Source organism: Dryobates pubescens, chromosome 2, assembly GCF_014839835.1.
Source record: "Dryobates pubescens isolate bDryPub1 chromosome 2, bDryPub1.pri, whole genome shotgun sequence".
NCBI classification, from domain to species: Eukaryota; Metazoa; Chordata; class Aves; order Piciformes; family Picidae; genus Dryobates; species Dryobates pubescens.
This window is the reverse complement of record NC_071613.1, coordinates 26294374-26322104: the sequence shown is the minus strand read 5'-3', so window position 1 is coordinate 26322104 and position 27731 is coordinate 26294374. Positions and strand designations below refer to the sequence as shown.

At 38.9% G+C, this 27731-nt stretch overlaps 1 protein-coding gene across 1 annotated transcript in view; it reads right to left on the bottom strand.

Moving 5' to 3' along the window:
- The window catches only part of PCNT (pericentrin), an 87193-nt gene that overhangs the window by 49199 nt on the left and 10263 nt on the right, over window positions 1-27731 (bottom strand). The window contains exons 7-24 of the mRNA XM_054172543.1: window positions 26239-26403; window positions 22622-25072; window positions 22432-22524; window positions 22067-22243; window positions 20609-20864; window positions 17241-17299; window positions 16896-17070; window positions 16033-16169; window positions 15397-15508; window positions 14199-14231; window positions 12655-12904; window positions 11741-11828; window positions 10505-10721; window positions 8358-8596; window positions 5916-6391; window positions 4166-4742; window positions 2845-3078; window positions 1179-1343 (exon numbers count right to left, since the gene is read on the bottom strand). Of these exons, the coding sequence (XP_054028518.1) occupies window positions 1179-1343; window positions 2845-3078; window positions 4166-4742; window positions 5916-6391; window positions 8358-8596; window positions 10505-10721; window positions 11741-11828; window positions 12655-12904; window positions 14199-14231; window positions 15397-15508; window positions 16033-16169; window positions 16896-17070; window positions 17241-17299; window positions 20609-20864; window positions 22067-22243; window positions 22432-22524; window positions 22622-25072; window positions 26239-26403 (5904 nt within the window). The remainder of the gene's footprint in view (window positions 1-1178; window positions 1344-2844; window positions 3079-4165; window positions 4743-5915; window positions 6392-8357; window positions 8597-10504; window positions 10722-11740; window positions 11829-12654; window positions 12905-14198; window positions 14232-15396; window positions 15509-16032; window positions 16170-16895; window positions 17071-17240; window positions 17300-20608; window positions 20865-22066; window positions 22244-22431; window positions 22525-22621; window positions 25073-26238; window positions 26404-27731) is intronic.

Sequence of the window (27731 nt, the reverse complement as noted above, 5' to 3'; positions counted from 1 at the left end):
AGCACAAGAGAGAGAGAACAACAGGCATATACCCAAGAAGTGATTCCGGTGATTCCTGTCAGTCCACTCTCGGCTTATGTGGACTGACTGTTGGGGTTCAGCTGAGGACAGCAATGCCAAATATACCTCCGGCAGCTTTTCAGGATACACTTGTGTCCTCTGTTTTAAAAGACAGTTGCAGCAGATGGATAGAGGTCAAAGAATGGCCAAGAGCACACAGAGAGCCAGAAGCAGGAAATAGGAGATATGTTCAGCACATCCACAGCATCTAATTGTAGAGGTTTGTGCAATTGCTACAAAGAGTCCAAACTCAAGTGAAGCACTGACAGGAACAATAAGGATCTCTTGGAATTTCCCAAAGAAAAGCAAATAAGGAGATGGTACTTCATATAATCTAAGTTATTTTTACTCATCAAGTTGAGCTCAACAGCTGCTCAGCACAGTGATAACACTGAAATGAACTTAAGTACTGCTCTTAGTGTGTCGGCACTTTCCCCCTCTCTCTTCTGACACAGGATGTATCTTCTCCATCTGTCTAGTAACTTGATACATGCTTGTCACCTGACCCATGAAGGCATTTTGCACAAGGCTCAGAAGATGACAGGCAATCACTACATCCTACAAGAGGTCAAACAAAGGTAATTTTGAAGCATCTTGAAGATGCTTATCAGGATGAAAACATCAAAAGAACAACCCAAGAAAGCAGAAATGAAAAACTATTCCCAAAAAACAGGAGGTGCTTCCTGTCATCACATGCTTGGTAAAATCTTAGGTATCTAACACTGAATGTGTTTTTGCCAAGTATACAAGTGCAGTATACAAAGGATGATAGGCCAAGGGCACAGGCACTGCAGACATCAAAAAGAAAGTTTCAAATGACAAACTGAATACAAATGTATGCAAAGAATGTTGCTTAGAGCAAATACTTTCCAGTGATTGCTTTGGTTTTGCTTGAAGGACACCACTTCCAATCCAGGATTTTAAGGCAAGCCTGTAGCAAACACCTTAACTGCTTATAGAACACTGCATTGCTTCCTATGCTTTTCTAGTGCTAATATTGTGAAGGAAGAGATCTAACTCAGATTGCCATTTGAGAACAAAAATGGATACCAATTGTTCTTTTTCAGCAAAACATGCTAACAGTGCACACTCTGAAGTTCATTTTCATCAGACCCTACCTTCAGCTGTGCAATCTGCTGTTCAAGCAGTACCTCTGACTGACACTTCAGTAGCTCAATCTCTTCCTGGAATTGAAGCTGCTGCTTCAATTTTAGCTCCTCAAAGTCAGCCAGAAGGGCTGTTCGCACGCTTTCTACTTCAGAAGCCGATGCAGAAACACACATCTATGCACAAGTAGATCATAAAAAATACTTTAGCCATAGCATTATCATTAACAAAACCCCAAAATCATCAGGCTCAAACAAATTTTTATGAGCATTTCCACAACAGTTCTCATGGCCGTAAAGAGCTACTATATATCATCATGCTGGCCACAGAAAGAAGCAAACTGGTAAAAACAGAAGAAGCAATGAGGCCTCAGGTAACCAACCATCTCCTGTATTCATGAGACTAACAGACTAACAAAGCTCTACCTGTTTGTTCCAACAGACACTTCTCTAAGAGAAATTCAAAGAGCAAAAGGGAGAGAAACACAGGGATAAGATGTGATTTCTCTTGTTCAAATGAAATTAGGCTTTACACAGCTACATTTTATGCAATTATCCTATGAGTTACAAAGAAGTCCTTCAAAAATATCAGAGGTTTGGGAGATTTTTGTTAATGTGTTCTGTTGTTGGTTTTTTCCTATTATCATCACTAAGAAGACTCACTGTAGTTATGAGAATAGAAAACAATCCTGCTTCTAGGATACAAGGCTTAAAAATTCAATAATTATGATACCTTCTGAGATAACTAATAAAATTACATTCCAAGGCAAGCTATTCATCCAAAAGGAAGGAGAGCTTGCCATATACTTCAGCCAGCTGGAAATCTCTACCAGCTCTAAGGCCAACAATCCAAAACAACATGGGAGATCTCAAACCTAAATGTTTCTTCTGAGGTGCACCAGGTAGTACAAAGGTGTAAAAGTGAGTAGGGACTTACTTGGCACACTAATTTTCAAATTAGTAAGTGAAAAAGCAAAATTAAGTTATACTTTAACATATGTTGTTCGGCTATGCTGGATAAAGCTCTTTTTGTTTGTGACCTCCACTAATGTATGAATGTAATATATAATGCAGAGCAGTAAAAAGCCTTAATCACTTGTGGCTGCTTGCATCAACAGAAATCAGATTGCATGACAGACTGAATAAGTAGAAGATCATATTCCATTTCAGTGTCTAAAGAGGGCTTAGTGTAGGTGATGAAATTTTTAGCCTCCAGTATGAAAACTGAACATCAAGCTTACACAAACATTTCCAACAAGAAAAAATGTTAATGCTTTAAGGGCAACTAGGAAGATTTCCAGACTTTACTGAGAAAACATATACTAGGTCATACTTTTCAAATAATTTATCTAGGCAAAAAAGAAAATGATGTTGGCAAAGGTTGCTCACTTGTGAAAGCTTGATGTGACCAGTTACTTTCCACTAATGTTTAATGACCTAAATTATTACCTATTAGTTTTCTATCAAAATAACAGCTTTAAAATTATTAATGAAACATGACAAGAACTCAAAGGAAATCAATCCCACTGGCCCTCCAATAAAAATGCTAACTTTGTCACATTTTATCTACTGACACTACTAAAAACCAATAAATCTAAAGAGCATCTAGATACAAAACTGCATTAACTTTATCATAAGTATGAATTATTTTGGATTTAAGTATTAGTAACATTCTGACCTCCTTCTCACGTTCATGCTGTGCTTTTAGTTTTCCCAATTCTTCTTCCAGCTCCCTGGAGAATTCTTCCTTACATTTCTTCATTTCTGCCTCATTAAGATCCTGAAGTTCTTGGAGTGCTTTTCTATGCCTTTCTTCCATATGCAATACTTCCTCACGTAATATATCCAGGGCCAGACGTTTTTCTTCTTCCAACAACTTCCTTTGATTTTGAAGAGCTGTGTTTAAATCATCCTGTGTAAGCATTAATTCAAAAAAAGAGAGAGAAAAAGACTAAGTACAAATATTTTTGTAGTCTGTTTGTAAAGCCCATATCCTGCTGTTTCAAACCTTTTTAAGTGAACAGGAACAATATTGCTTCATGAATGGTGAGCACACACACATACACACACTCTCTGTATCATTAAAATGGGTTTATTTTTCCTATTTAGTAAATAGTTTTTAACATCCCCTACTAATGGTCTCTGTCCATGACAGCAGGGCCTGTCAGCAATCTTCAGCTTTCTCTTTCTGAAGTTCTTTATACTCAAGAACAATTAAAATGCAGATTTAAGATCAGTTAGCAATGATAGGACAGAAGGAAAATACCCATGTTTCCTTCCACAAGACTTTCCTCTTAGTCTTTGTGGGCACAGAAAGAACATATAATTATTAGCTTGGGAAGTGGGCATTCTACCACACAAGTTTGAAAACCAGCATCTCTCTCTGAAAGGCTCTGAAGTTGAGCTTCAACTTGGAAAGGTCTTGAGATCATTTTTTACCCATCTGAACTGTAAAAGAGTTCAAACCTCTGCCCTGTTAAGAGTGAAGCTGTAAGGTTCTGTTAAAAGCCCTAAGACAATATCCATTCGTCCACAACCTGCTCCCAAAATCCCTTCTGAGACCTTCTATTTTCCCTCTTGGGACTGTGCCATTAGGGAGGGTTTTTACAGTCCTGGAAATGTAGCTTAACCTATCGAATTACATTTATTTTGTTTTAATCCCTACTGGAGAATTAGATGGTAACTTTATCTGGCAGAGAAGCTCTGAGCAACAGAATGAGGACCCTCCAATCTGAATTATGTTACAAATATTTACCTCATACCTTTTCAACACACTGAGATAGAAAACTCATTAGACTGAGCATTCAGGAGGGGAGCATCAGATGGACTTAATTTTCAGCTTCAGTTGCCCGTGTCAGCTCACAATATGGCCACACACAAATGCTAGTGCTGGCACAAAGGAGACTACAGAAATACACATCAAGAACAAGGAAAAAGGTGATCCCACCTAAGGCACCGTGAAATTTCACCTTGTACACCAACTTTGCTTTCTGACTCACCTTATGAGCTTCCTCTGCTTCAACAGCCATGGCTTTAAGCTTTTCCATATGAACAGCAGCTATCTCAATCTTCAAATTATTTTGGGAAAGCTGAAGCTCTTCAGCATGCTTTAACTTCAACATCTCTATCTCCTGAACCAAGTGTGCTTGATGCAGTTTATCTTTTTCATGGAGCTGTTCTGTGTGCTGCAGCTGTAGCTTCTCAAGAGCCTGACTATGTTCATCTCTTATGTTCTGAATTTCAGACAGGTAGGATGACTCCAAGGAATCCAGATTTGATAAGTGTTTAGCCTCCAGCTCATCAATTTGTGCTTGATGCTTTGTCTGTAGTTCAGCAACACAAGCTTCAAGATGAATCTGCTGTTTACTTTCTAGTGTAGATTTAAGTTTCTCAATTTCAGCGTGGTGCTTTGTGTGAAGCTCAGCTGTAAGAGACAAAACTTGCTGCTTATGCTTCTCCTGTAACTGCTGACTTTGGAGTTCCAGCTCATCAACATGTTTCTTTTTCAGCTCTTGTAGAAGAATCTCTTGCTCGCTTGTGAATTTCTGAGTCATAGCTTTGTGTTCCTCCATAAACCTATATTATCACCAAGGTAGTCAAGAGAATATTGTCAGAAAGGCACTGTTTGGGCTTTTTAAAATAAAAGCATTAATAAGAAATAAAAGAAAAACAAGTAGACTTTACTTAGCCTCCACAAATTTCACTTTGCTCCAAACACAGAAGTAATTCAATGCAAGCCACAACACTGATTTCATAGCCACATAATTAAAGGTTATGCTATGTCACCTGGTAGCATCTGGTTGTTACTAGGTAGAATGACCCCCCCCTATTCAAATTACTCACTAATAGACATACAAACACAGCTCACTGTCTCTGTTTGAGAAAACAGTGCTACATGAGAGTATCTAAGATAGGGTATATACATTGTCTACATCTCAAATGTGTTGTCCGCAAGTAAATGAACTGTCATAAGGAACATCTCTAAAAACATCTAGTTAAGACAGAGATAGATATGTGGAAGTCTACATGGGACACTTGGGAGGGTTCTCTAAACTCAGCTCTCTGAGGTCTGCCTAAAGTTGGATGCAGGAGATTTAGTACCTGAACTCCTGTAATTAACTATAGGGTGGGGTTTTTTTGGATACAGATAGCCAATCACTTCTTAATTATTGCTATTTAAAGGCTAAGTTCCAGCTTTCAGTGTTTTCTTACTCTTTTTCCTCAATCTTGTTTTGCAAGCCTATATTGGGGAGGAAAGAAGGGATATATTTGAAGCAATGTATGTAGTAGTTTGAGTATTTCCTCTAATACACTTACAACTATGGGAGTAGGAAGGGGAGGAAAAAATGAGCAGCTTCAACTTTCATGTCTAACCAATTTTGACAACACTTGAAAAAAAATGTAGCAAATTTTTCCACTTATGTGTGCTGTAACACTTTCCCCTCCTCCAAGGCTCATACACACTTACCAGTTGTGTGTTGTATTATTAACTAGCAGGCAGAACGTGACTACACTTCACCTGATTTGCTACACTCAGTTAAATGCATTTACACAAAGCAAAATTCTGTAGCAAACCATAAGGGACAGCATTACTTTTCCTGGGGAAAATCAGCTTTACATATACAAGTTAGCTGTTGCCATCAAGTGACAAACCTACATCATTACCACTCTTTCAGTTTAAAGTATGAAAAAGGAACAGTGACATTGACTTTACTGGTAAGACAAAAGGCTGAAACACTCAGGACTTACTTGTTTTGTGCTTCCAGAACTTTCAATGCACATTCTTCCTGCAGACCAAGGGTGGCTTTTTCCATTTCTTTTGCCATAAGCGCTTTGGCTGCCTGCAAGTCAGCGTCATATTGCTCCTGAGATTTCTGCATTGCCTGGGCACTTGCAAGGCTGTCCTCCAGCTGCTGTAAGCTATTTTGCTGCTCTTTTACCAGCTTTTCCAATTCTAGAATTTTGGCAGCTTGGTGATCTTGAAGTTGGCTCATTTCAGCTTCTCGAAGTTCAAACTCCTTTTGTAAATTCTGCTTCTCCTGTTCTGCTCTGTTTTGCAGTTCTATGCGCAACAATGATAACTTCTCTTCTGCTTGAATTCTCTGGTCCTCACTTTCACATTTCCATTTCTTCTCTTTCTCTTTATACATAGTCTCTATTTTCTGGGCTTCTTCTCTGGCTTCCTTTAATTTATTCTTGTGATCCTCAGCAACTTCATATTTTACCTGTGAACACAGTTATTAAAAACATCTAAAAGACCAAAACCAAACTCAAGTGTGTGAATTGAACATTCTCAGGCATTTAAGACCTGGGACAGATTCAATTCTTGCAGTGAAGCCACTCTTCCAAATAAAAGTAAGGCTGAAATAGCAATTTATAGGTGCATGAATTCAATGCATTACTAAGAATTGATTAGAGTCAGGAAAAGGGAAAAAAATCAAGGCAAAATTTTAGAATTAATGTGGTACTGTAGGTTGTTTTCTCTTGGGGCCATTCTTCCTTTCAGAATGTTCAACTTGAAAAGTTATGGGTGTTGGAAAATGTTTACAAATTTTGATTAATTAGTTTGAAACCCGGCATTAAGGGGTTTGATTCCTGATTTTGGTGAAATGGACACCTTACTTATTTATACTGATCATGATTAAACTTCTGCTTACACAGTCCAGGGACGTTTTATATGCAGCATCCAAGTCTATGACAAAAACAGTTTTTGTGCGTAGCATGAAAGCAACATAAAAAGCACATAGCATAAAACCAGAAACCAAAGCAACAAATGATTGCTCAATGACAAAAGGCAAAAGTTTTTAAAATAGGAAAACAAATAAACAGTAAACTAAGGAAACAACAGGTCATCTCCTGAAATTAAAAGCTATTAAGGAGCATTGGTATGAAGTGTACCCTTCAGTATTCACTTGGAAGGTTTGTTTTGAAAAAAATACTTAAGCATTCATTTATGCTACAACCTAAATGAAGATGCAGAAGGCAAACCCCTCAGATTTTGATTAACACAAAATCCATGAAAACTTTCCTGGGAGCAACTGGAAACAGAAAGGCAGAAGATGAAATTTAGAAGAGGTTCACTCTGTTTCTGAGAGGAAGAGACAGGAAGGCAAACAAAATACTTATTTCCAAAGAATCAGCATATGGGACAGGCTCCTTTCAAACACAATGTGTTCTGCACATACTTGTATTTCACCCAACCAGAAGTGCAACAAACAAGATATTGCAGGTGGTAGCAGTAAAGCACTAGCACTGAAAGCTCCACTACTGGAAGTTTCAACTAAGCCTTCACCTTACCTACAAACACTTTGCAATTGTTTTCTCTGGCCTTCTCCACACATTTAAGTCTGGAAAAGGATACACACATATATACATATATTTCACTTCAAAATGAGAGGAAAGGAGGACTAGAGAAGTAAGAGCTTCATCTGTCTAATGCTCATAAGGATTGAAATATTGGGAAAAACATAAGGAATTAAGATCCAATCAAGGTTTATGGTCAGATGGGACTGCTGATACAATAGGTAAGAGAGATGGTGCCATATTGGATTCTCTCAACTCCAAGACTCGGACAACAAAGGTGTAAGAGCTATTCAAAAGTGAAGCAAAAGTAGAAATCTGTTATCTATTTTTTAATTCTTCCCTCAAAAAGGGGTCTGAAAAATTATTTCTGGTTATTTGCTTTAAAAGACAGTCCTAACAAAACTAGGCATTTCTTAGACTCATTCAGCAGAAGGGCTTTTTCTAGCTGCCAAAGTGATTTCTGCTGAATCCTCCATTACCACATCACAGCATGCAAGTGCACAGTGTTACTTGTGCACCAGGACTCCACAGTGTGCTGCAGGGAGATGTTCAGGATGAGGACCTTTTCTGTGTGCCTGTGTTGGAGTGGTATAGGTGTGCCTGACCCACTTCAATATAAAAGGTGGACTGGATCAACCTTATAAGAACCTGTCTTCCCACACCATCTGTGCTCTTAAAGCAAAGTTCATTTGCAAACAAATTAAGCATTTAACATTTAAGTGCTCTGAACTTCAGAGCTGTATTCCAGTATTTAGGTGTATCTATGCAAGTCCATTTACACCTAAAGCTACTCATCTAGGGACATTTTAACTTAAGTGCTGCTTCTATCTCTCTTGTCCTTCCTAACAGATTGGAACTTGTCCAAAATAGTACTGTAATGAGAATTACCTTTTCCATTTCCTCTTTCAGATGCTTTTCATTCTGCACAGAAATATCTTTCTGCTTAGCAATCTCGTCCTTTAAGTACTTTATTTCTTCTGAAAGCTCTGCAATATGCTGCTTCTCGGAGTGAAGGAGAGAGAGCTTAGCTTTGTGCTCTTCCTCCAGCACAGACACTCGCTCAGCCACCTCCATTTCAACTTGATGTGCTGCATCTCGAGCACTCTGTAGGTGCAGTTTGGTGATTTCTTAAAAAAAGACAAAAACAAAGACCCAACCCAAACAATAAAACAACAGTCTGGAGCTTATTTTATTTTAACAAGTCTTATTAATGCACAGAAATAAAACTGAACATTGTTAGCTGCGCAGTTCATCGGTAACCATACTACCTACAGACCAACAAGAACCCCTTATCAGGAGAATTTTGTACTCTGCTTTGCTTTATCCTCACTTATGAAATCTAGCAGTATCAGCATAGATTGTGAGAACAGATCATAAATCCTGTGGCAGGACCTCCCTCCTGTCAGCAACAGCCACAGGAGCAGAGCAGACTTTTTTTGTGGGTTGCAATAGCAGATTCATGGAAGTTGTATGTCCTCTTTTGCACATACAGTATGCATGAGGTATGACCCATCTGCTTTTGGGGGAAATATCTCTAAACGTTTTAATGGTAGCAGTTTTGATATGCTGTCAAGCATTACAAATAAATAAGTGAAGATAAGAAAGAAGATGCAAATTTTAAAAGTTGTACCAATCCTTTCAACCAAAATACCAAGGAAAATAGTTTCAGCCAAGTGTGACAACTAGCTGTTACAGACTATAAATTCAAGTGTTTGTGTGTCACATTGTGCTCCCACAAAGACTCTGCAGATAAAAGAACTGCCATGATCCTTACCTGTACTTCAACAACATATGCATGTTTTATTGAACCAGTACAAGGCAGTACATTTCTATATATTAAAATTCCAAGAAAAGCAGCAAATATCAAGAAGTGACACAAGACCATGTCTCATTAAATTTAGCTTTAACTTTAACCTGAACTCTACAGCAAAAGACATCTATTACAAATTCTGCTACCATAAATGCTTTTAATACAGAGTAAACAGAAATATTAACCTTTAATGAGTAGAGCACTCTCTAACCCACAAGAGGAACACAGGTAAAAGAGGTATGGAACACAGAGCAGAAGTGGGTCTACTCTATGGCTAGACTGAGAACTGGTTTATTTAAAGCAAATACAAGAGACATGTAACACAGCTGACAGGTAACACTAAAAAAATTTAAGTATATATTCAATTCAATTCAGGAATTGACAGTACCTTTCCAGGTATCAAGAATGGAAACCTGATAAACTATTTTTAGCAACTGCTCCACAGTTGTATTTTTACTACATAATTGTTGTGGGTTTAGGCTATACCTTTAAAATTTAGTTACAGATTTTGAGCAGAAAAATAGAAAAATATAAATAAATCACTATTGGGTGTACAAAAGGAAAACTGAAGATTATTCTAAACAAATTCATTAGAGAAATATCTGCTATAAGACTGCCTGTACCAAAACAATTCTCTTTTCTGATCTCTTCTCTGATTGCTTCGCCCGGGACAGATTAACCTGCTTTTTGGCTGACCTCAGCTGCGTTGTTTAGTTAAGTCTAACCTATTGCTTTCTCTCTGCTCTTTTTCTCTCTTGGGACGGGGCAGGGGTGGAGGGACAGTGGAACAGCTTCCCTGGTCTCTGACCAGGGGGATTTTTGTGTTGTTTGCCAATTGTAAATATCTGTATAATATTGTAAATGCTGTATGTTTTGTACACATTCATTGCATTCCATTGTAGAGTGCAGTTTTGCTTGGAAGCAAATGAAAAGCTGTATTTACAACTGAGTTGGTCTGACAAAGTTAATGCTGGGGGGTTGAATTTCAACCCATCACAATAATAGACAACTTCAGGTCACCACATAGTTGGCAATCTAACTCAACATGCCCATAAAAGCCAAAAAGCAAAGTGTAGGATGCTAGGGATAAACTATGTCAAGCATTCCCTATAGTTTAGGGTAAAGTAATAGCAAATTGAAAACTCCTACAGACAAGCCTATTTAAATTAAAATACAAGCCACATCAGCAGCTTACTTTACTTCCCTGTCTGTCAGATCACCTTACCTTTTATATGTTCTTCTGAAAGACGGGCCCGTAGCTGCTCAAGTTCCAAACAATGCTTTCTTTTAATTTCCTCAATTTCCGTTATATATTTGTCTGACAGATTCATCTTCATTTTCATCAGGTCTTCCTTATACTGAAGTGCAAGGGAAGATCTTAAGGAATCCAATTCAAGCCTGTGTTGTTCTTCAACTTTTGCCTGCAAATTGGTAAGTTCTTCCTACAGAAGAAACAGGTTAGAAAAACATCTCCAGCTTAGAAGAAACCATGTTGAGAGTCTTTCAATGTGAGCACTAATTGAATTGCACTACAAAAGAACCTTCTTGACACATATCTTGTTTACAAAACCCCTATTGCTTTTGCTCTGCTCCTGACACTTCATCTACACCAGCAGAGACCCTCAAGACAGATATGTTCTGGAACTATGCCACAAGGCAAATCTGAGTTTTGGGAGCTGTTTGAAAGTATAATAGAGGACAAAGTCCCACACACATCTGGGTAGAAAAACTACCAACAGTGAGGAGACCTCCTACACACACCCCAGAACTTAGAAGTAATGATCTATGAATGCCATCATTTCACTCTCAGCTAGGTAACAGCAGCAAGAAAAAAGGCAGGATGTTTATGTTTTTCACTCCTAACTCATGTGAGTTTTATTTGATTTACTAATGGGACTGAGCTCATACCATCTTATGTCTTGTCTGCTTGTTATTCCCACACTAAAAGAAATCTTTTTATAATTAATTTTAAAATAAAAATCTAAAGAGAAAGAAGAGGAAAATTCTTTTTTGAAACGCTTGGCTTTGAGTGAGTTGAGCAAAGAAGTCAAGTCCTTAAATTGCAACAAGATTCATGAAAATAGGTGCAGAAATGGAAGAAGAACCAAATTAACATCTCCAGTTGAAGAGAGCAGACAGCAATAAAAGGCACAATTACTACACAAGCTACAAAGAAGAGAAACATGAATTCCACACTTGTGTGGAAGAGTTTTGATAGGTTTGTTACAAGGCATGGGAGAACCCAAACAGCACACAAAATTGCAGCACACCATGCTTCATCTGTTCTGCTAGTCAGAGAACTATTTTAAGTTTACAATTTACTACATGCTTGTCAAAAATTATTAAGTCTTAATAAATGTCTAAAATTAACTAACTCCTTGCTAAGAGCTAAGAATCAGACATCAATTTTCATACAGGTCATGTAATGAACAGTAGAATTTCAGTATGTGAAGAATCCTACCTGATGTTGTTCCAGCTGTTGATTTAGCTGACCAAGTGCATCCCTTCTCTCCTTCTCATCAGGCTCTTCAAAAACTGCGATAGAACAACTGAAAAAAGGGATTTAAAATTTAGGATTGTAACATGCCACAAACTAAATTAGCTTGCTGACTTTAAATGTAGTACTGAAAGTAGGCACAGAGCAATTAGAATAGAATAAACCAGATTGGAAGAGACCTTCAAGATCATCATGTCCAACCTATCATCCAACACCACCTAATCAACTAAACCATGGAACCAAGCATCCTGTCAAGCCTCGCCCTGAACACCCCCAGCGACGGCGACCCCACCACCTCCTCAGGCAGCCCATTCCAATGGGCAATCACTCTCCCTGTGTAAAACTTCCTCCTAACCTCCAGCCTAAACCTCCCCTGATGCAGCCTGAGACTGTGTCCTCTTGTTCTGGTACTGGTTGCCTGGGAGAAGAGACCAACCTCTGCCTCACTACAATCCCCCTTCAGGTAGTTTTAGAGAGCAATAAGGTCACCCTTGAGTCTCGTCTTCTCCAGGCTAAGCAACCCCAGCTCCCTCAGTCTCTCCTCATAGGATTTGTGCTCCAAGCCCCTCACCAACCTTGTCGCCCTTCTCTGGACACGCTCCAGCGAATCAACATCCTTCCTAAACTGAGGGGCCCAGAACTGGACACAGTACTCAAGGTGCAGCCTAACCAGTGCTTTGCAACTGCTCAGGACTGTTAATGAATTACTTTACATACTGAATTTCCAACTATGGATTACCTAATGCTCAATCCCAGTTTGTTTAGAGGCTAACATTCTACATACTAAATTAAAAAAAAAAAAAAAAAAAAAAAAAAAAGGAATCCTGCTGTCATACCTGCTGTCATAACATGAGATTAAAGGGAAAAGAATAAATCACCTGATGTCTCCTGTTTCCGACTCTGACAGAGAACATTCCTTCAGTTCTTGCAGTCTCTGATGGAGCAAAGTCAATTCTTCTCTGTAGTTTTCTTCAGCAACTCTTAATTTATTTTCAAAATAAAGTCTCAGTTGTTCTAACTCAGTTTCATGCTCCCTTTGTCTTTGCTGATGCTGCCGTTCAAAGTCTTGTTTTAAATGCTCTATTTCTTCCACCCGTGATGCACGAGCCAGGAGCTGCTCTTTTAGCTCTAGAATGGAGGCAAAACCAACACAAGCTCTAAGAAGTACTCAATCTTTAGGCTAAGTTGTATTTTAGTTGTTACCACAGAAGGAAAATGTTATTCCACAAACTACATAAGAAAATGAACTTCTGAAAAACAAAATATTTCTTCCTCAGAAGACAGTAGAACCACATTTCCCATTAGTACTGCATTCAGAGAAGCCATCACCATGAAAAGAATGAAAATCACTAACAGACTCTTAGCCCTCCTCATTTCCTTGTCCTTCAGGTCTGTGATAGTAACAGGAAGAGTCCTGCAATATTGCTTAATCTTCACATCTCCTGGTAGCAATAATTTAGTCAAGAACATTTAATTTGCTCCAGCAAAAACTACCCAAACAAAAAAAAACTTCAGCACAAACTATGCAGAAAAATAAAATCACAAGAAAGAAAATATAACACTTCTGGATTACTTTAGTGATAGTTCAGCTATCCAATAGAAAAAAAGTTGTAGAGAACAGGGAACAAGGCTGGTTCAGCAAGCTACCCTCCTTTCAGGGAGTGAGGGCAATGGCCAGCATTGCAGCATATTCATGAAGTTTTTGAGAGCTCTCTTCCTCACATTTTGTATTAAAGAAGCAGTAACACTAGAGAAAGTTAAAAGGTAGGGGAAAAGGACAAAAATCATGACAGGGGATTAGTTTTTTTCCCTAATTGGCTCATTCTGCCAGACAAGTTAGCTGAATTCTCACAGAATCAGCTGAGGATGGAACTTGGAACAACAAGAGGAGCCTAGAGAAGAGCAGCTGCTTATGTTATATAAGAGAAGAAATATTTACGGCAATAGAGGATGCCATCCAGGAAGCAACACAGCTACCTGACAGTGTGTTTTTGTGTAGCAAACCAGGAAAGTACACTCTGCATGAAAATGCTCACAATGAACATACAGACAGAAAGAATAAGAGAAGTACATGGCTCAAGCTTGCTACCAAAGGGAGCAGTTGCCAGGCACAGGGACGAGAGGAAGTGGCAAGCAGGAACTAGTAACACTAATGAGACAATGAGATAGGCAAGGGAAACGCAGTTTGGCTAGGTTTTGCCTGGCCAGCAAAGTCTGCTGGCGCAAAATTAACCAAGAAAAGGGTGTAACAGTTTTGAATTGGCATGACGGCATCAGGGCAGCAATCCCATTACCCAGTTGCTGCATTTTGAATCCACCACCATGAATGCTCAAATCAAGCCAAATACATCAGCCTGCGATCACTCAAGTGAAGAAAAGCAGAGTAAAGCAAGATGTGACACACCAAAAGAGGAGTCCTCACCTTGACCATGGCCTTGCACTCTGGTTTCATCATCTCAAGCAAGACAAAGAAGAAGCACGAAGGGTCCAAAGAATGAGAAATGTGAATGGTTAGAAACACGGAAACATTTGAAAGGTTAATAAAGGGTTATAGAGAGGAAATACAGGAATTACAGCAAATATTGTTAAGTGCTATCTGCAATAATTCTGCAATATCAAAACAAAGACCTCATACATTCCATTTGTAACAATAACAAAGAACTACCTTTACAAAGCTCTATTATATTTAAAAAGCTATATTTAAAAAACTATGCTATTCAGGAAATCTGAAATTGTGCTTGATGCATATTATATTTGCCTTCTGTTTTAACTACCCCAGCACCTGCAAAGAATGACTCCTAGTGTTCCAGTCTCAGTACAACACACATTAGAAAGGTTAACATCATGGTCTCTATAATTTTTATTTTTCCAAAGCTTCTCCTTTCATGTATTATACACCTCTGTGCACACACATCTGAGATATGTTCTCTTTCATTTCAGCCACAACTCTCTGTCATCTCCAATCGCTACACTGTGAAGCTGTTTGAAAGTCATTCAGTAGATGATGAATCTCTATGCTGAGTGTCAACGAAAAAGCATTTTATTTACCTCTCCTCAAAACTTAAAGAGGGAAAACCCATTTCTACCTCAAGATATAACCTAATCAAGAGTTCTATTTGGTTTGTTTTTTAAACAGACTGATCAGTTAGACACAATAAACCACTAGAATTCATAAACTAAACAGTGAGCTTTACTGTCTATCCACCATTAACAGGTTCTCAATTGAATTTATACCCATTTCCACACCAAATACAAAGAGCAGCATGTTATTCTATTAGCCAGCATTTTGTCAGTTTTTTTAACTCCATTATGCTTAATTGACATTGCAATGAAAAATGTTTGGTATGCAGGAGTAAAGTGGAGAGGGAAAGGAAAACAGGAGTGAACTTTTCCCCACAGACACACCACACTTTTTGACACTGCAGGACCAACTACTCTGCTAACACTGACCAACATCTCCCTTCAGAGACCACTAGGGTACAACCCACTGACACTTCTGTGACCTACCTGTATGTTTCTGGTACACAACTGAAAACACTTTGTGTCAATAATGCATACTCCCACATGAAAAAGAGATAAAAAAATAAAAAGCAGAACATGGAGCATAATAAAGAGCATACCACTTAGCTCTTGTCGATTTGCTCGGTTACTTTCAAGCTGACACCAAAGCTGCCTTATTTCTTCTTGTGACTGAGTCTTGAGCTCTTCGTGTATGACCTGAAGTTTCTCCAGCTATGAAAGACATGTTAAAATGAAACAAATGTAAAAAAGCACAATAACAACAAAACCCTCACACTCAATTTTCATAGAATTTTTTCTAACAGCTTATTTTATGCAACAGAGAGATCTGTCAGAAACAGATGGAAACAGTGATAACCAGACTCTCCGCTCCCAACCCCTGGTATCAGAGATACTGATAGCTTAGAATCACTCTTCTGAGAGAGAGGAATTTGTTCCTGATGCCACATTTATCATCACTGGAAAAAAATAAAGTGTCAGATAAAAAAAAACAAAAGAAACACAAAATCCAAAAAGTTAAACATGTAAATACAGAGGAAGAAATGGCCCCAAATGGCACAGAGACAATGGCAATAAAAAGACTTTGGACCACTATAAAAAATGCTGTCTTTACATGCTTCATGAGATACCTTTCAGTTTTTCAATAAAATTCCTTCATACAAACTAATCACCCAAATGCTATGTATAGAGTCTACTTTTTCTTACATATAATCAACTATTTGAGTGAAGAAATTTACCTCTTTCTGAAGATTCTCCTCTCTTTCTTGGCTTTTCATCTTCAGATCTTCTAGGAGTTGGTTATGTTCAGTTTCCAGCTGTTCTTGTAATTTTGCAATGGCTAATTGGTGTTCCTTCTCCAGTTCTATATATTTTACTGAAATTAAAAATGAGCTCTGTTACATCATCATCCTTGCTACTGAATGACCTGTACAACCTTATGTGCAACTACTGCAGGTCCCTAGACTAGAATACTAGCTTTTACAGGGAACCACAAAAATACTTGAATTAGGGAAGTATTTCTTAACCAAATACATCTATGCAGTGCCTCCTAGTTCTCTGCATTCCACACTGTTAGCTAAGAGATAATGCAATAGTAGTGTTGGAGGAATGAGCATCTGTTCTCTGCATACATGGACAAGCATCCTGAACTAGAAGCACACAGACACTTGGAACAGGGAAACACAGAATTTCTCCTATGACCACACTGAGCAACAGGCAGTAGATAACAGGAAAGACTAGGAAAGCTCACACCAAGTACGCTACCGTGGCACTAAGCATTCTCTGAACCCTGTAAACTTGCTACTACCTCATTTGGACAACACATCTTGACCTGCCCAGAAAGAATCTGCAACCAAATGACCACACTTCAGCCACAGTAAGCTGCAAAAAATGCGTATTATCCTCATGAAACAGACTTTAATGATACTGGTTCAGGGAAATGCAGTAAAGTCAGTGCAGGCTGTTTTCTACACAGTCTTACACCATCAGCCCAGTTTTTGAGTAAGAGGTTGTGACTATTTGTTCATTGAACAGCTTCTAAAAACTGCTAATTTTGCCATTGCTCAATACAGACAGCTGCTTCCCAAACCATGGCACTTACTTTTAGACTGTTGGTTCTCAAGAGAAAGAAGCTCCATCTCAGTTTTGACTTTTTCCAATTCAGATTCCAGACTTTTCTGCAGTTCCACCATTTCAGTCTGATGTTTTTCACACAGCTCTTCACAAACATTTTTTAAATGCGTATCAGATTCCAACTCCCAGTCTCTTTTGAGAGTCTAAGAGAGCAAGACAAGCATTACTAAAGCAAGTGCATTTAGAAAATTAGTACTTTTCCCCCTCATTTGTCCTCTACAATAAATGTGTAGTAGACACAGGACTTCTACCAGCTCTAGTTTACTGAAAGAAGTTTTGGGTCTTTTTCTTGTATGAAGAACAGAATTTGTACCTCTAGTGCCTGGGTATGTGTCTCTTCCATTTCCAATTCTATTTTCTTTCTCTGATCAACTGTGAAATAAAATATTTATTAACAAATTTATTTTAAATGTTATGATTAAATGATAAGTAGAAATATGGATAAGATTACCACTTTCATCAAACTCAGGGCTTAGATAGGTAGGCAAGCAGCAGTGCAAGGCACTGGGTTCTATCCAAACCTATCCACTGCTATATCCAAGCAATTTCCATTTTAGAAAAAAGGCACCTAGCAGTTAACAAACACACACACACAAAAAAAACCCCACAACACACCACAGCTTTAATACACACTCAAATGCCTATCAGTGTCATTTCTGATGCTAACATTTCACTGCAAGTCACTATTAAGTATTTTGAATCATCTTTATCTCCAGAGACACAGTGTAAGTAGCAAGCAGCAGCAGCAAGTAGGGAACTATCAAAGAAAGCCTGGAAAATAGACTGTAAGACATGTCTTAAGATCATGGAATGTCTTGAGTGGGAAGAGACCCTTTAAAGGTCATCTAGTCCAACCCCTCAGCAGTGATCAAGGACATCTTCAACTAGATCAGGTTGATCAAAGCCCCATCCAGCCTGACCTTGAATGTTTCCAGGGATGGGACTTCTACCACCTCTCTGGGCAACCTATGCCAGTGTTTCACCACCCTCAGTGTAAAACACTCTCCTCCTTCTATGTAGTCTAAATCTCCCCTCTTTCAGTTTAAAACCAAGACCCCTTGTCCTGTCACAACATGCCCTGCTAAAAAGACCATCCCTATCTTTCTTAGAGGCCCCATTTCAGTACTGGAAGACTGCAATAGGGTCTCCCTGGAGCCTTATCTTCTCCAGCTGCACAATCCCAACTTTCTCAGCCTGTTCTCATAGCAGAGGTGATGATTTTTGTGGCCTCCTTCGGATAATGTCTTTCCCGTGCTATAGACTCCAGACCTGAAAGCAGCACTCCAGGTGAGGTCTCACTAGAGTAGAGAGGCAGAATCCTCTCCCTTGACCTGTTGGCCATGCTGCTTTTGATGCAGCCCAGGACACGACTGACCTTCTGGGCTGGAAGTACACATCGCCAGCTCACATCCAGCCTTTTATCCACCAGTACCCCAAAGTATTTCTCTACAAAGCTGCTCCAAATCCCTTCAGACAATAGCCTGTATTGAAATGAGGGATTGCCCCAACCCAGGTGCAGGACCTTGCACTTTGTCTTGTGGAACCCCATGAGATTCCCATGAGATCATTTCTCAAGTTTGTCCAGGTCCCTCTGGATGGCATCTTGTTCCTCTGGCAGGCAAACTGCACCAATCAGCTTGTTGTCACCTACAGACATGCTGGGGGTGCACTTGAGCTCCCTATGTCGTTGACAAAGATATTAAACAGCACCAGTCCCAGAACAGACACCTGTAAGGGCATCAGTCTCCATCTGGGCATCAAGCCACTTAACCTCAGGACTATCTGACCATTACCCACTGAATAGTCCACCTATCCAATTCATATCTCTCCAACTTTGAAGGATGTTACAAGGGACCATGCCAATAGCCTTATGGAAGTCCAGACAGATGGCATTCATAGCACTTGTCCTGTCCACTGACCATGCCACCACACAAAGCTGTTAGGTTGGTCAGGCAGGATTCACCCATGCTGGCTGTCTCAAATCACCTGCCTGTTCTCCATGTGCCTTAGCACAACTTCGAGGGGATCTGTTCCATGACCTTCCCAGGTATGGAGGTGAGGCCGAGAAGTTGCTAGTTCCCAGTTCTCCCCTCTACTCCTTTTAAGAATGGGTACAATTTTTTCCCTTCTTCCAGCCACCAAGGACTTCAACTGACTGCCATGACATTTCAGATATTGTGGAGAGTGGCTTGGTAACTACCTCAGACAATTCAATTGGGATGCTGGTCCCACAGAATTGCGTTATGTTCAGGTTTCTCAAATGGTCATGAACGTGATGTGCTCTTACAGCAGAAAAACAACATCTGACAGGACTCTTTGTTAACTGGCTTAAGATGGTACCTTCCATGTGCTCCAGGAGTCTCTTGTATTGTCTACTGCTCACTGTACTACTTTTCCTGCAGCTGGATCGAGGCTTTGTCACTGGGCTCCTCATTCAGCCTGCTCGTGGCAATTCTTCAGATACATCTCTTCATACTCTATCCATTTCTTAATGCAGAGGGCAATGCCTCTGCCCCTTCTTCTTCAGCTGACCCTTCTGAACAGCCTGTAGCCATCAATAGCCACAGTCCAATCATGGGATTTATCCCACCAAGTTTCAATAATGGCAGACAGATGATAGCTTTCTAGCATAATGGTGGCTTCAAACTCCTGTACTGGTGTAGAGGCACTTCAGTTGGGCTGTCAGCAAGTCACCTTCAAGGAGGAATATCCCTTAATTACTTTAAATTATTTCCCTGGTATTTCTCTGTTGGTTCCTATTACTTCAGGAGCCCCAGCTCACCTCCTAAGACTTCCAAGTGTGCTACAGTGACTTCAGCATGCCTCTGAGCAACAGGCTGAGGGCCCTCACTAACATCCTATCATCAGCTCACCATATTACCAGTCATAACAATCACTTTTCTACTCCTGAGTCAAAAAGACACAGCCCTAAACATTTTCTTTGTCTCAGGGAAGGACAACTAAAGGAATTGTTTCTAAACTTCAGTGAACTGTTGCAGGCCTCACCTTTCTCCAGAAATTCCTTAAGCTCTGCCATAAAGTCAGAAATGGCCTCCTGATCTGGGAAGAGGTAAATATCCCCAACAGTGCCAACAGCATGATCAGCAGACGTTCAGTACTGTGAAGTGCAACTTTGCTCTTGCTGATGGCAAAATACAATCTTATATCAACCAAATTTCGAAAGGACACCCACTTGCAGGTTCTCATTGAACCTTTCAGTTCTTTTACAACTCCTTTATCCTCCTTCAAAAAAATAATTGAGAGGGCATGCCAGGAAAGCCTTTTCCTATCTTGTCAAAAACACAACAGTAGTCAGTGCTGTCTTAGGGGGGAAAAGCCCTTCCAAAATATAAGGGCTAAGAGCTTTACTCTTTGCAGAAATGAAAGTCTGAGAGAGCTCTGTCTAATGCATCCTGCAAAGCAACTAGTTCAGTACAGTGCTATTTTACAGAGGTAGCAGCAGAACACCCATATAATTGAAGAAAAATTAAGCTTATACGTGGACAACTCCATTCTCATGTACAAATACATGTTCTTGTCCATGCCAGACTAGCCACTGTCTCCATTCAAGGCAACACCAGCCGTCACTCACAAGGCCAGCTATGGACCATAATGGGAACCGCAGAAGACATATACACACAGGGTTTCAATTTCTGGTCCGTTACTCCCAGATTTTAATACCTAGCTCTTGGTGATACTTTGACTTAAGGTCTTCTTTTTCCTTCAGACATTGCTCTTTAAGCTTCTCCCACTCCAGCTGATGGCGACTCTGAAGAATTGCTATCTCTTGAGCACGCTTATCATTGAGCATCTCCCGCAGCTCCACAAGGGCAGTTTCCTTTTCTTTTCTCAAGTTAGACTGCGTAAGCTCAAGCTGAGAAGTGTGCAGATTATTTAAGCTTAGGCGTAAAGCTTCCAGTTCAAGGTTGTGCATTGTCTGTAAATGCAGAAGAAAAATGGTTTTCCCTCTCTTCTAATGAAATATGTTCAATTTTTTCATGATTAACATTTGAAAGCAATTGAAAGTGAACATCTAAGTTTTGCCTTTGTCTACTTGAAGAGTTTTTCCCTCATGGCAGGGACAAAATCCCTAAAAATAAGCTGACTTTTGTTAAAATGAGATTTAAATAACATTGTCAGTGTGAAGTAAAAGGCTTTTCTTACCTGCCTCCTAACTTCACCTCCTACCAAATACCTTCTCCACTTCTTCAAAAAGTCATCAAAGCAGAATAAAACCTCACCCCAATCCTTCACTGTCTATTAAAAAAACTTCCTATTTGCTGTTGGCTACAATTTGTTAAAAAGCTAAATTCTGAAGGGGTATTGGAAAAGTGTAGAAATTAAATTCAACATGCCTCATTAAAAAAAAACAAAACAAAAACCACCACCACACAAACCCAAACAAAACACCAAAAAACCTATCCAACAATTCTAAATGGCAGATTAAAAAAGGTCAAACTTTTCAATTCTTAAACAAGCTAAATAGCACAACAACATCTTGTAATTAGACCTTCACAGAATCACAGAGAATGTTAGGGTTTGGAAGGGACCTAGCAAGATTATCTAGTCCAGCTCCCCTGCAGAGCAGGATCACCTAGAATAGGTCAGACTGGAACACATCCAGCCAGGTTTTGAATGTCTCCAGAGAAGAAGACCTTACACTAGACGTATTCTTTCCATTTCTGTTTTGCCCTTAGTCCATAATCCCAACTTCTTCTTCTAAATAGTTACTGGGTTTTTAAATGCTTCCACTAAGTTTAGCACAAAAGCATTCCTAATTATGTAAGTGAAATAAAAAAGTGGGAAGGGCTTGGCATTTTTTATAAATGTGCTTGTTAAACTTCTCAAGCTATGAGAAATGACACAGTTGTTGCGTTTGTCTGTTTGGGTTTCTTTTTCAAAACCCATCAATTTAAGCATCCAGTTCCCTTCAGAATTAACATTAAAATATAATTGGATTGAGGATCTGAGAGAATTCCTATGGAAGTTATCTACTACCACCCACCAAGAGAAGATTCCTAATTCTTCAACTGCAGCACTACATAAAAGAGCAAATATAGTAAGCACAAGAATCAAGGAGCCTTCTCTTTGCAACAGCCAGGTAACCAACACAGTAGTTGCTGTGTTTCTTTATTTTACTTGTGATTGGAGCTGAACTTGCTCTATCTCTGCTCTGTGTGTGGCTGCCATTTGCTGCTGAACTTCATCCAACAAGTGCTGCTGTTCTTTATTTAGTTCAGCACGGAGCTTCTCCATTTCCTCTTCATGTTTAGTAACCAGTTCAGAGATTTCACGATCATGTTCTCGTTCATGCACCTGCAGAAAATACTCAGGTGAAGAGATTTCTTACAAATAGTTAGTTAGCCCCTAAAAAACTAGTGAGCCGTAATTCTTCCCTCCTCCTGACCCCAAATCCCAGACACCATGGAAAAAAACCCAAACATATTAGAGATGTAAAAATCTATTATCTTGCTTAAATGACAACTGAAATTTAGCTTATTTACCTTTTTTATTAAAGCAATCTGTTCCTTTCTTTCCTCTTCAAACTTCTGCTGTTTTTCCACTTTATCTTTTATTTCAGCATTTAATTCTGCTATCTGAAAACAGGCATACAAACATTCACAATGACTAAGCATTCTGAAATCTCTTGCCATTATCAGGGTTTCCTACCTCTTTCTTTTGTGTCAAACTCACTTTAGTTAATTCGGCAAGGTGTCGAGTCTCCATTTTATCAATTTCCTCTTTGTAATGTTTCACCATCTTGGATTGTGCCTCCTCAGCAGCTTGTGCAGACTCCTGCAAGCGAGCCTCAATCTCCAAGTGAGCTTTCTTCAATTGGGTGATTTCTTCGGTCAGCTGCCTGTATTCAGTATTTTTTGCCTTTATTTCAGCATTAAGTTTAAGAATTTCTAAGTTGCTGCAGTTTAACGTGTCCTCATATTCCAGTCTTTCATGCTCCCGTATTTGTTTGAGGTTTTTCACTTCAGTATTAAGGTCATGTATGTTTTTCTCAAGATCATCTATGATGCTAGCATTCTCTGCTAGTGCTCTTTCTGCTTTTATTAGATCTTCCTCCACATCAGATAATTTTTCTCCTAGGGCTGTTTTTTCCTTCAACAAGAGTGATAAATTTTGTTCTCTTGTATTGATTTCAGCTTTGAGCCACTCCAGTTCTTTTAGCAATGCCTCTTCAGATATGGTTTTCTGACCAAGCAGTTCAGCTGTCATCTTGGTTTTAGCCTTCTGAGCATCAAGCTGGTTTTGCAGATGATCCCTTTGACTTTGCAAAGCAGCTAACTGACGTCCAAAGAGAGACTGTACTTCACTTGTTACAGAATCAGAAACTGTTTTCTGTTCCTGAACATCTTTCACTAATTGCTCCTGAGTTTGCAGCTGCACCATCAACATTTCTCTTTCCTCCTGGAGGTCTTTTACCATTTCTTCCCAGGTAGAGGATTTTGACACTTGTGTTAAAGACTCTACAGCACAATAAGGTTGGCCTCCACCCTGCTGTTTTTCTAGAGACATTATTTGGTTTTCAAGTTCCTTCTCCTTCTCTGTTTTTTGAAGAAGTTCTTTTTCACAACAGAGCCGTGCTTCACGCTCCTGATCCAGTTCCACTCGCATACAGTGGAGCTCAGCCATTACTTTTTCCCATTTTCCAACTGCTTCTTGAGTCTCCTGACAGGATTTTTTCAAAGCCGATTCCTTCTCATGGAGCTGCTCTGTTAGTTTCACACACCTCTCTACTAAACGAGCTATCTCATCATCCTTTACATCATCACAGTCACTTACTTTGTTTTGCTGCAGGGAGTTATGCGACAAAAATGAAATCAAGTCCTCTTCTCCTACCTCAGCCTCTTCAAAAGTCTCTCGAGCCAAACCACCAGAACATGTTTCCTCATCAAGGCCAAAGTTCACTGAAGAAAGCATAAAACCTGTGCTAGGTTCTAGAAGCACACTGCTATCTAACCCATATCCACTGCATCTACCTTCTTCGATAGCATCACCCTCAGAAGTGCTGGATGCACATGAATCTTCTGGTCCTCCTGTGGAGATGAGGTATTTAGCCAGTATGCCTTCATTAACACTAAAAAGCCCTGGTTGTGACACATGTTCTTCATCCAACTCATTTCCTTCACTACTTTCATTATTCTCTGCAATCTTTGAACTCTTAATTTCTTCTATTTGATCTCTTGAGGAGTCCACTCCCAAGTCACACTGGAATTGTAGTTCTTCATGAACCAGTTCACCTTCACCTTTCAAGTAGTGTGGTTTATTCCACATTTCCTCAAGCTCTGATCTCTGCAGCTGTGACATCTCTGGTAACACCTGTTTTTCCTTCAATTTCACTAGCTTCTTATTGAAGACAGTCTCTTCATCAGACTTTTGCATTACATCTATACTTTCTTGAGCCTCACAAAGTCGTTTTTCATTTAATTCCCGAATGAAAGAATTCAGTCTCTTAATCTCTTCATTCAAGGACTGTTTTTCTTGTTTATAACGCTGGACTTCTTTGATCTGCTCTTCTGCATTGGAAAGCTGAGACTTAAGGCTATTAATAAAATCCTTGTATTTAGTCTCCATTTCAGATTTTTCTCTCTGGAAGTCTTCCTGTTGGTTTTCAAGTTTCCTTCTCAAACTGTCCTTTTTTATTTCAGACTCATGAAGACTATTATTTAAGTCAATTATTATGCTATTCAAATTCTGAACGTGCTCTTCTGAATTTAGAGCACAGAGTTCTTTTTTAAACTGTTCAAGTTCATTCTTATATTTTAAAAGAATGTCTTTTTCATATACCTGCTTAGCTTCTGCAATCTCTCTGTGGTAGCGCTTCTCCAGCTCAGCCCTCAAGTTCTCCAACTGCCTGCAAATATCCTTTTCATGACCAGCTTTCAGTTCTTCGATACGCTGCTGTTCATTCACTTTGGACAGAGCTATTTCATGTTTTAATTCTGTTATTTCTGAGTCCCGGAGAGAAAGAGTATGTTGTAGTGTAGACAAGCTAAATCTTTCTGATGTCAGCAGATCTTGAAGACTTTGAATCTGCTTTTCTTTTTCTCCTATGCTTTCACGTAACTGTTGAATTGTATCTTTCATATCCTCTTCCATTTGGGCAAGCATATTTTCTGTATCTCTGGCATTCTTCAAAATAAAATATTAAATATAGAACACATCATGTTTAATTTCCTTAAGCCTCATGCTTTTAATGCATCTTCACAAAAAATACTTAATGTTAAGTGCAGGGTGTATCACTGGCCGAGACATCATGACTTTTAAACACATTTTTGAGAGTGGACAATACTAGTGAAAGACCCTTCAAATGTGGTAACAAACATCAAATTGTCCAAGCATTAACAAATAGTATGCCACTGACTCCAGAGAGAAAGAAAATAGCAGCAGTGTCAGCCTTCAGCTATCTTAATTAAATAGAATAAAATATCAGAGCTACAGATATCTGTTCATTTCACATTCATTTGCATAGAGAAAACATCTCCCACAGGCCAACAGAACAGCCATATCAAATTTTGAGTTACTTGACTTAAAAGTTTAAGGCTTCTACCCCATGGCATTGCTGGTTACATGCTTAAGAAAAATCAGGCCTGTTGAGCTGTTCCTTTAATGTATGTAAGTAAATGACAATCCTCAGAAACTCATTTCTGAAGAAAAAAGATTTTTATGACCGTGCCACTACAGCAGGTCAGTCATCACAAAACCTGAATTACACAAAATAATTATTTTTTCAGGTTTATTTTAAGTTTTTTTTAACTGAGTTTATTCCCAGTATCTGTTTCTGGAACTGCTACATGAAAATATTCCATCACAAGCTTTTTCATTTTGTTTTGGATCTGAAAGTAACATGATCATAGACACAGATGCAGTTAACTTTTGCTCTCATCTAGCTGTTTGAAGTTCACACACAACTGTACTGTTATATGCCTACACAGCACATCCAGCAACCCTCACCCCACTGCAAGTCTCTGTCACTTATGTTCCAAAGTGCCTCAGTTCAACAGACACCAAGTGGACTTGTTTCTGATGGAAATTTCTTCATGTTATACGACAGTTGAGTAACAGAGTTAAAGACTAACTCTTCTGCAACAGAAACCAGTGCCTTCAGAAGAAATAAAATAAATGAATTCCATCTTTTAAGTGTAGTTTTAGTTCTGAAGCAGCAATGTTATTACATGCATAAATTAAGTGTTCATTACAGGTTCTTTCTCCAAGAAGTACCACCCTGGTTTGCACAACCACAACAAGAACTATCTACCTAGATAACACCATTATAAAGACACTTCAAAGTTTTTTACCTTTTGAGAAGACTCAAGTTGTCCTTCCAGGTCATGTACTTTCTGACGCAGCACCTCCAATTGTGCATTTTGCTCTCTGAGCTGGTTCTGAAACAAGGACATCTGCTGCTGGGCTTCTAACACTTCATTTTTTGCAGGGGTTTTACTTCTCAGCATCTCATTAACCTGAACAGATAAAGGTTCTCACAGTCAACAGAAAGTTTATATCAGAGTAACTCATTCAAAAGAAGTCTCACTGCATATGTAAAACATACTCTATTTCCTACAGATTTAACCTAGGTCTTTAATTCTCAATGAGTAAGAATCTCCCTGAAAAGCCAGACACTGTAAAGACACAAATGTTAGATAATTCATCTCTATGAAGCCTCCAAAATGAATTATGATTTCCAATGGACTTGACATACTGGTAAGAGGATAATGACCAAACCCAGTCTTCTCTGTGAAGGATTTATGCCTCAATACTTAAGGGTTTTTCTCCCTCTCCAACTTCCTCCAAAAGAAAAGAAAACATTTACCCCTACAGATTTAAATATTATGTGTTTTATTAATTTTTAAAAGCTTTTTCTAAAGACTTATCTTTTTGGTTTTAGCAAATATTTAACATAGTATTAGTACTTGCATCTCTTATCAAATCTGACATGCTCCCAACAAACAACTTGCATCGTGTTACTAGCTTTATTTAGATTATGCCTCAAGTACTATTTAGAGGCTCCATGGAGTAATTTTCACTATGACCACGTATTTTGTCAATACCAGTCAGAACTGTACATGGAAAGCAATACTGTAGGTTATTTTTAAAAACTTCATTTGTCAAAGGATTTGATTTTCCAGGGCATGATCAATTCTTCATAAGTAATTCCCAGACCTGAGTAAGTGTCAGAGTTGTTGGGGGGGGGTTTTGTTTGTTTTGGGTTTGGGGGGGGATGGTTGTGGAGGGTTTTCTCTGGGCTTTTTGTTTTGTTGTTTGGTTTTTAATTTGTTGGGGGCGGGGGGAGGGTGTTTTGTTTGTTGGTTTGAGAATGGTTTGTTTTGTGGTGTCTTTGTTTTTAAAAATCTCTTTTTCATCCAGACATTTAAGACACAATCTCTCCCAGCAAAATTCTTGCAAACCTGAAATTAAGTAAACATAGATACTACTCTTTGGCATATACTGTAAGGCTCCTGAGACAATAAATGCACAGATTGCAAAAAGAATAGCTCCTATTCTTTTTTTTGTGATACTCGAAGTATATATATGAAAGGCTGTAGTACATTTCATTATCCAGGTATTAGATCCATGAAAAACTTTTTGCATTTACAGATTCCTGTGTGTCATAGAGGCTACATCAGTTGTCCTCAGGTTATTTTAAATCCTCTTTGAGCCAAGTCAAGTTACTGCAACACATCAAGTTTCTGTGCAACAACTAAGCATGACTTTTCCATGCATATAGTAAGAGCTTTCTTTGGCAAAGGCAATAAAAACTGATCCCATATCATTACAATGATTGCTGCGC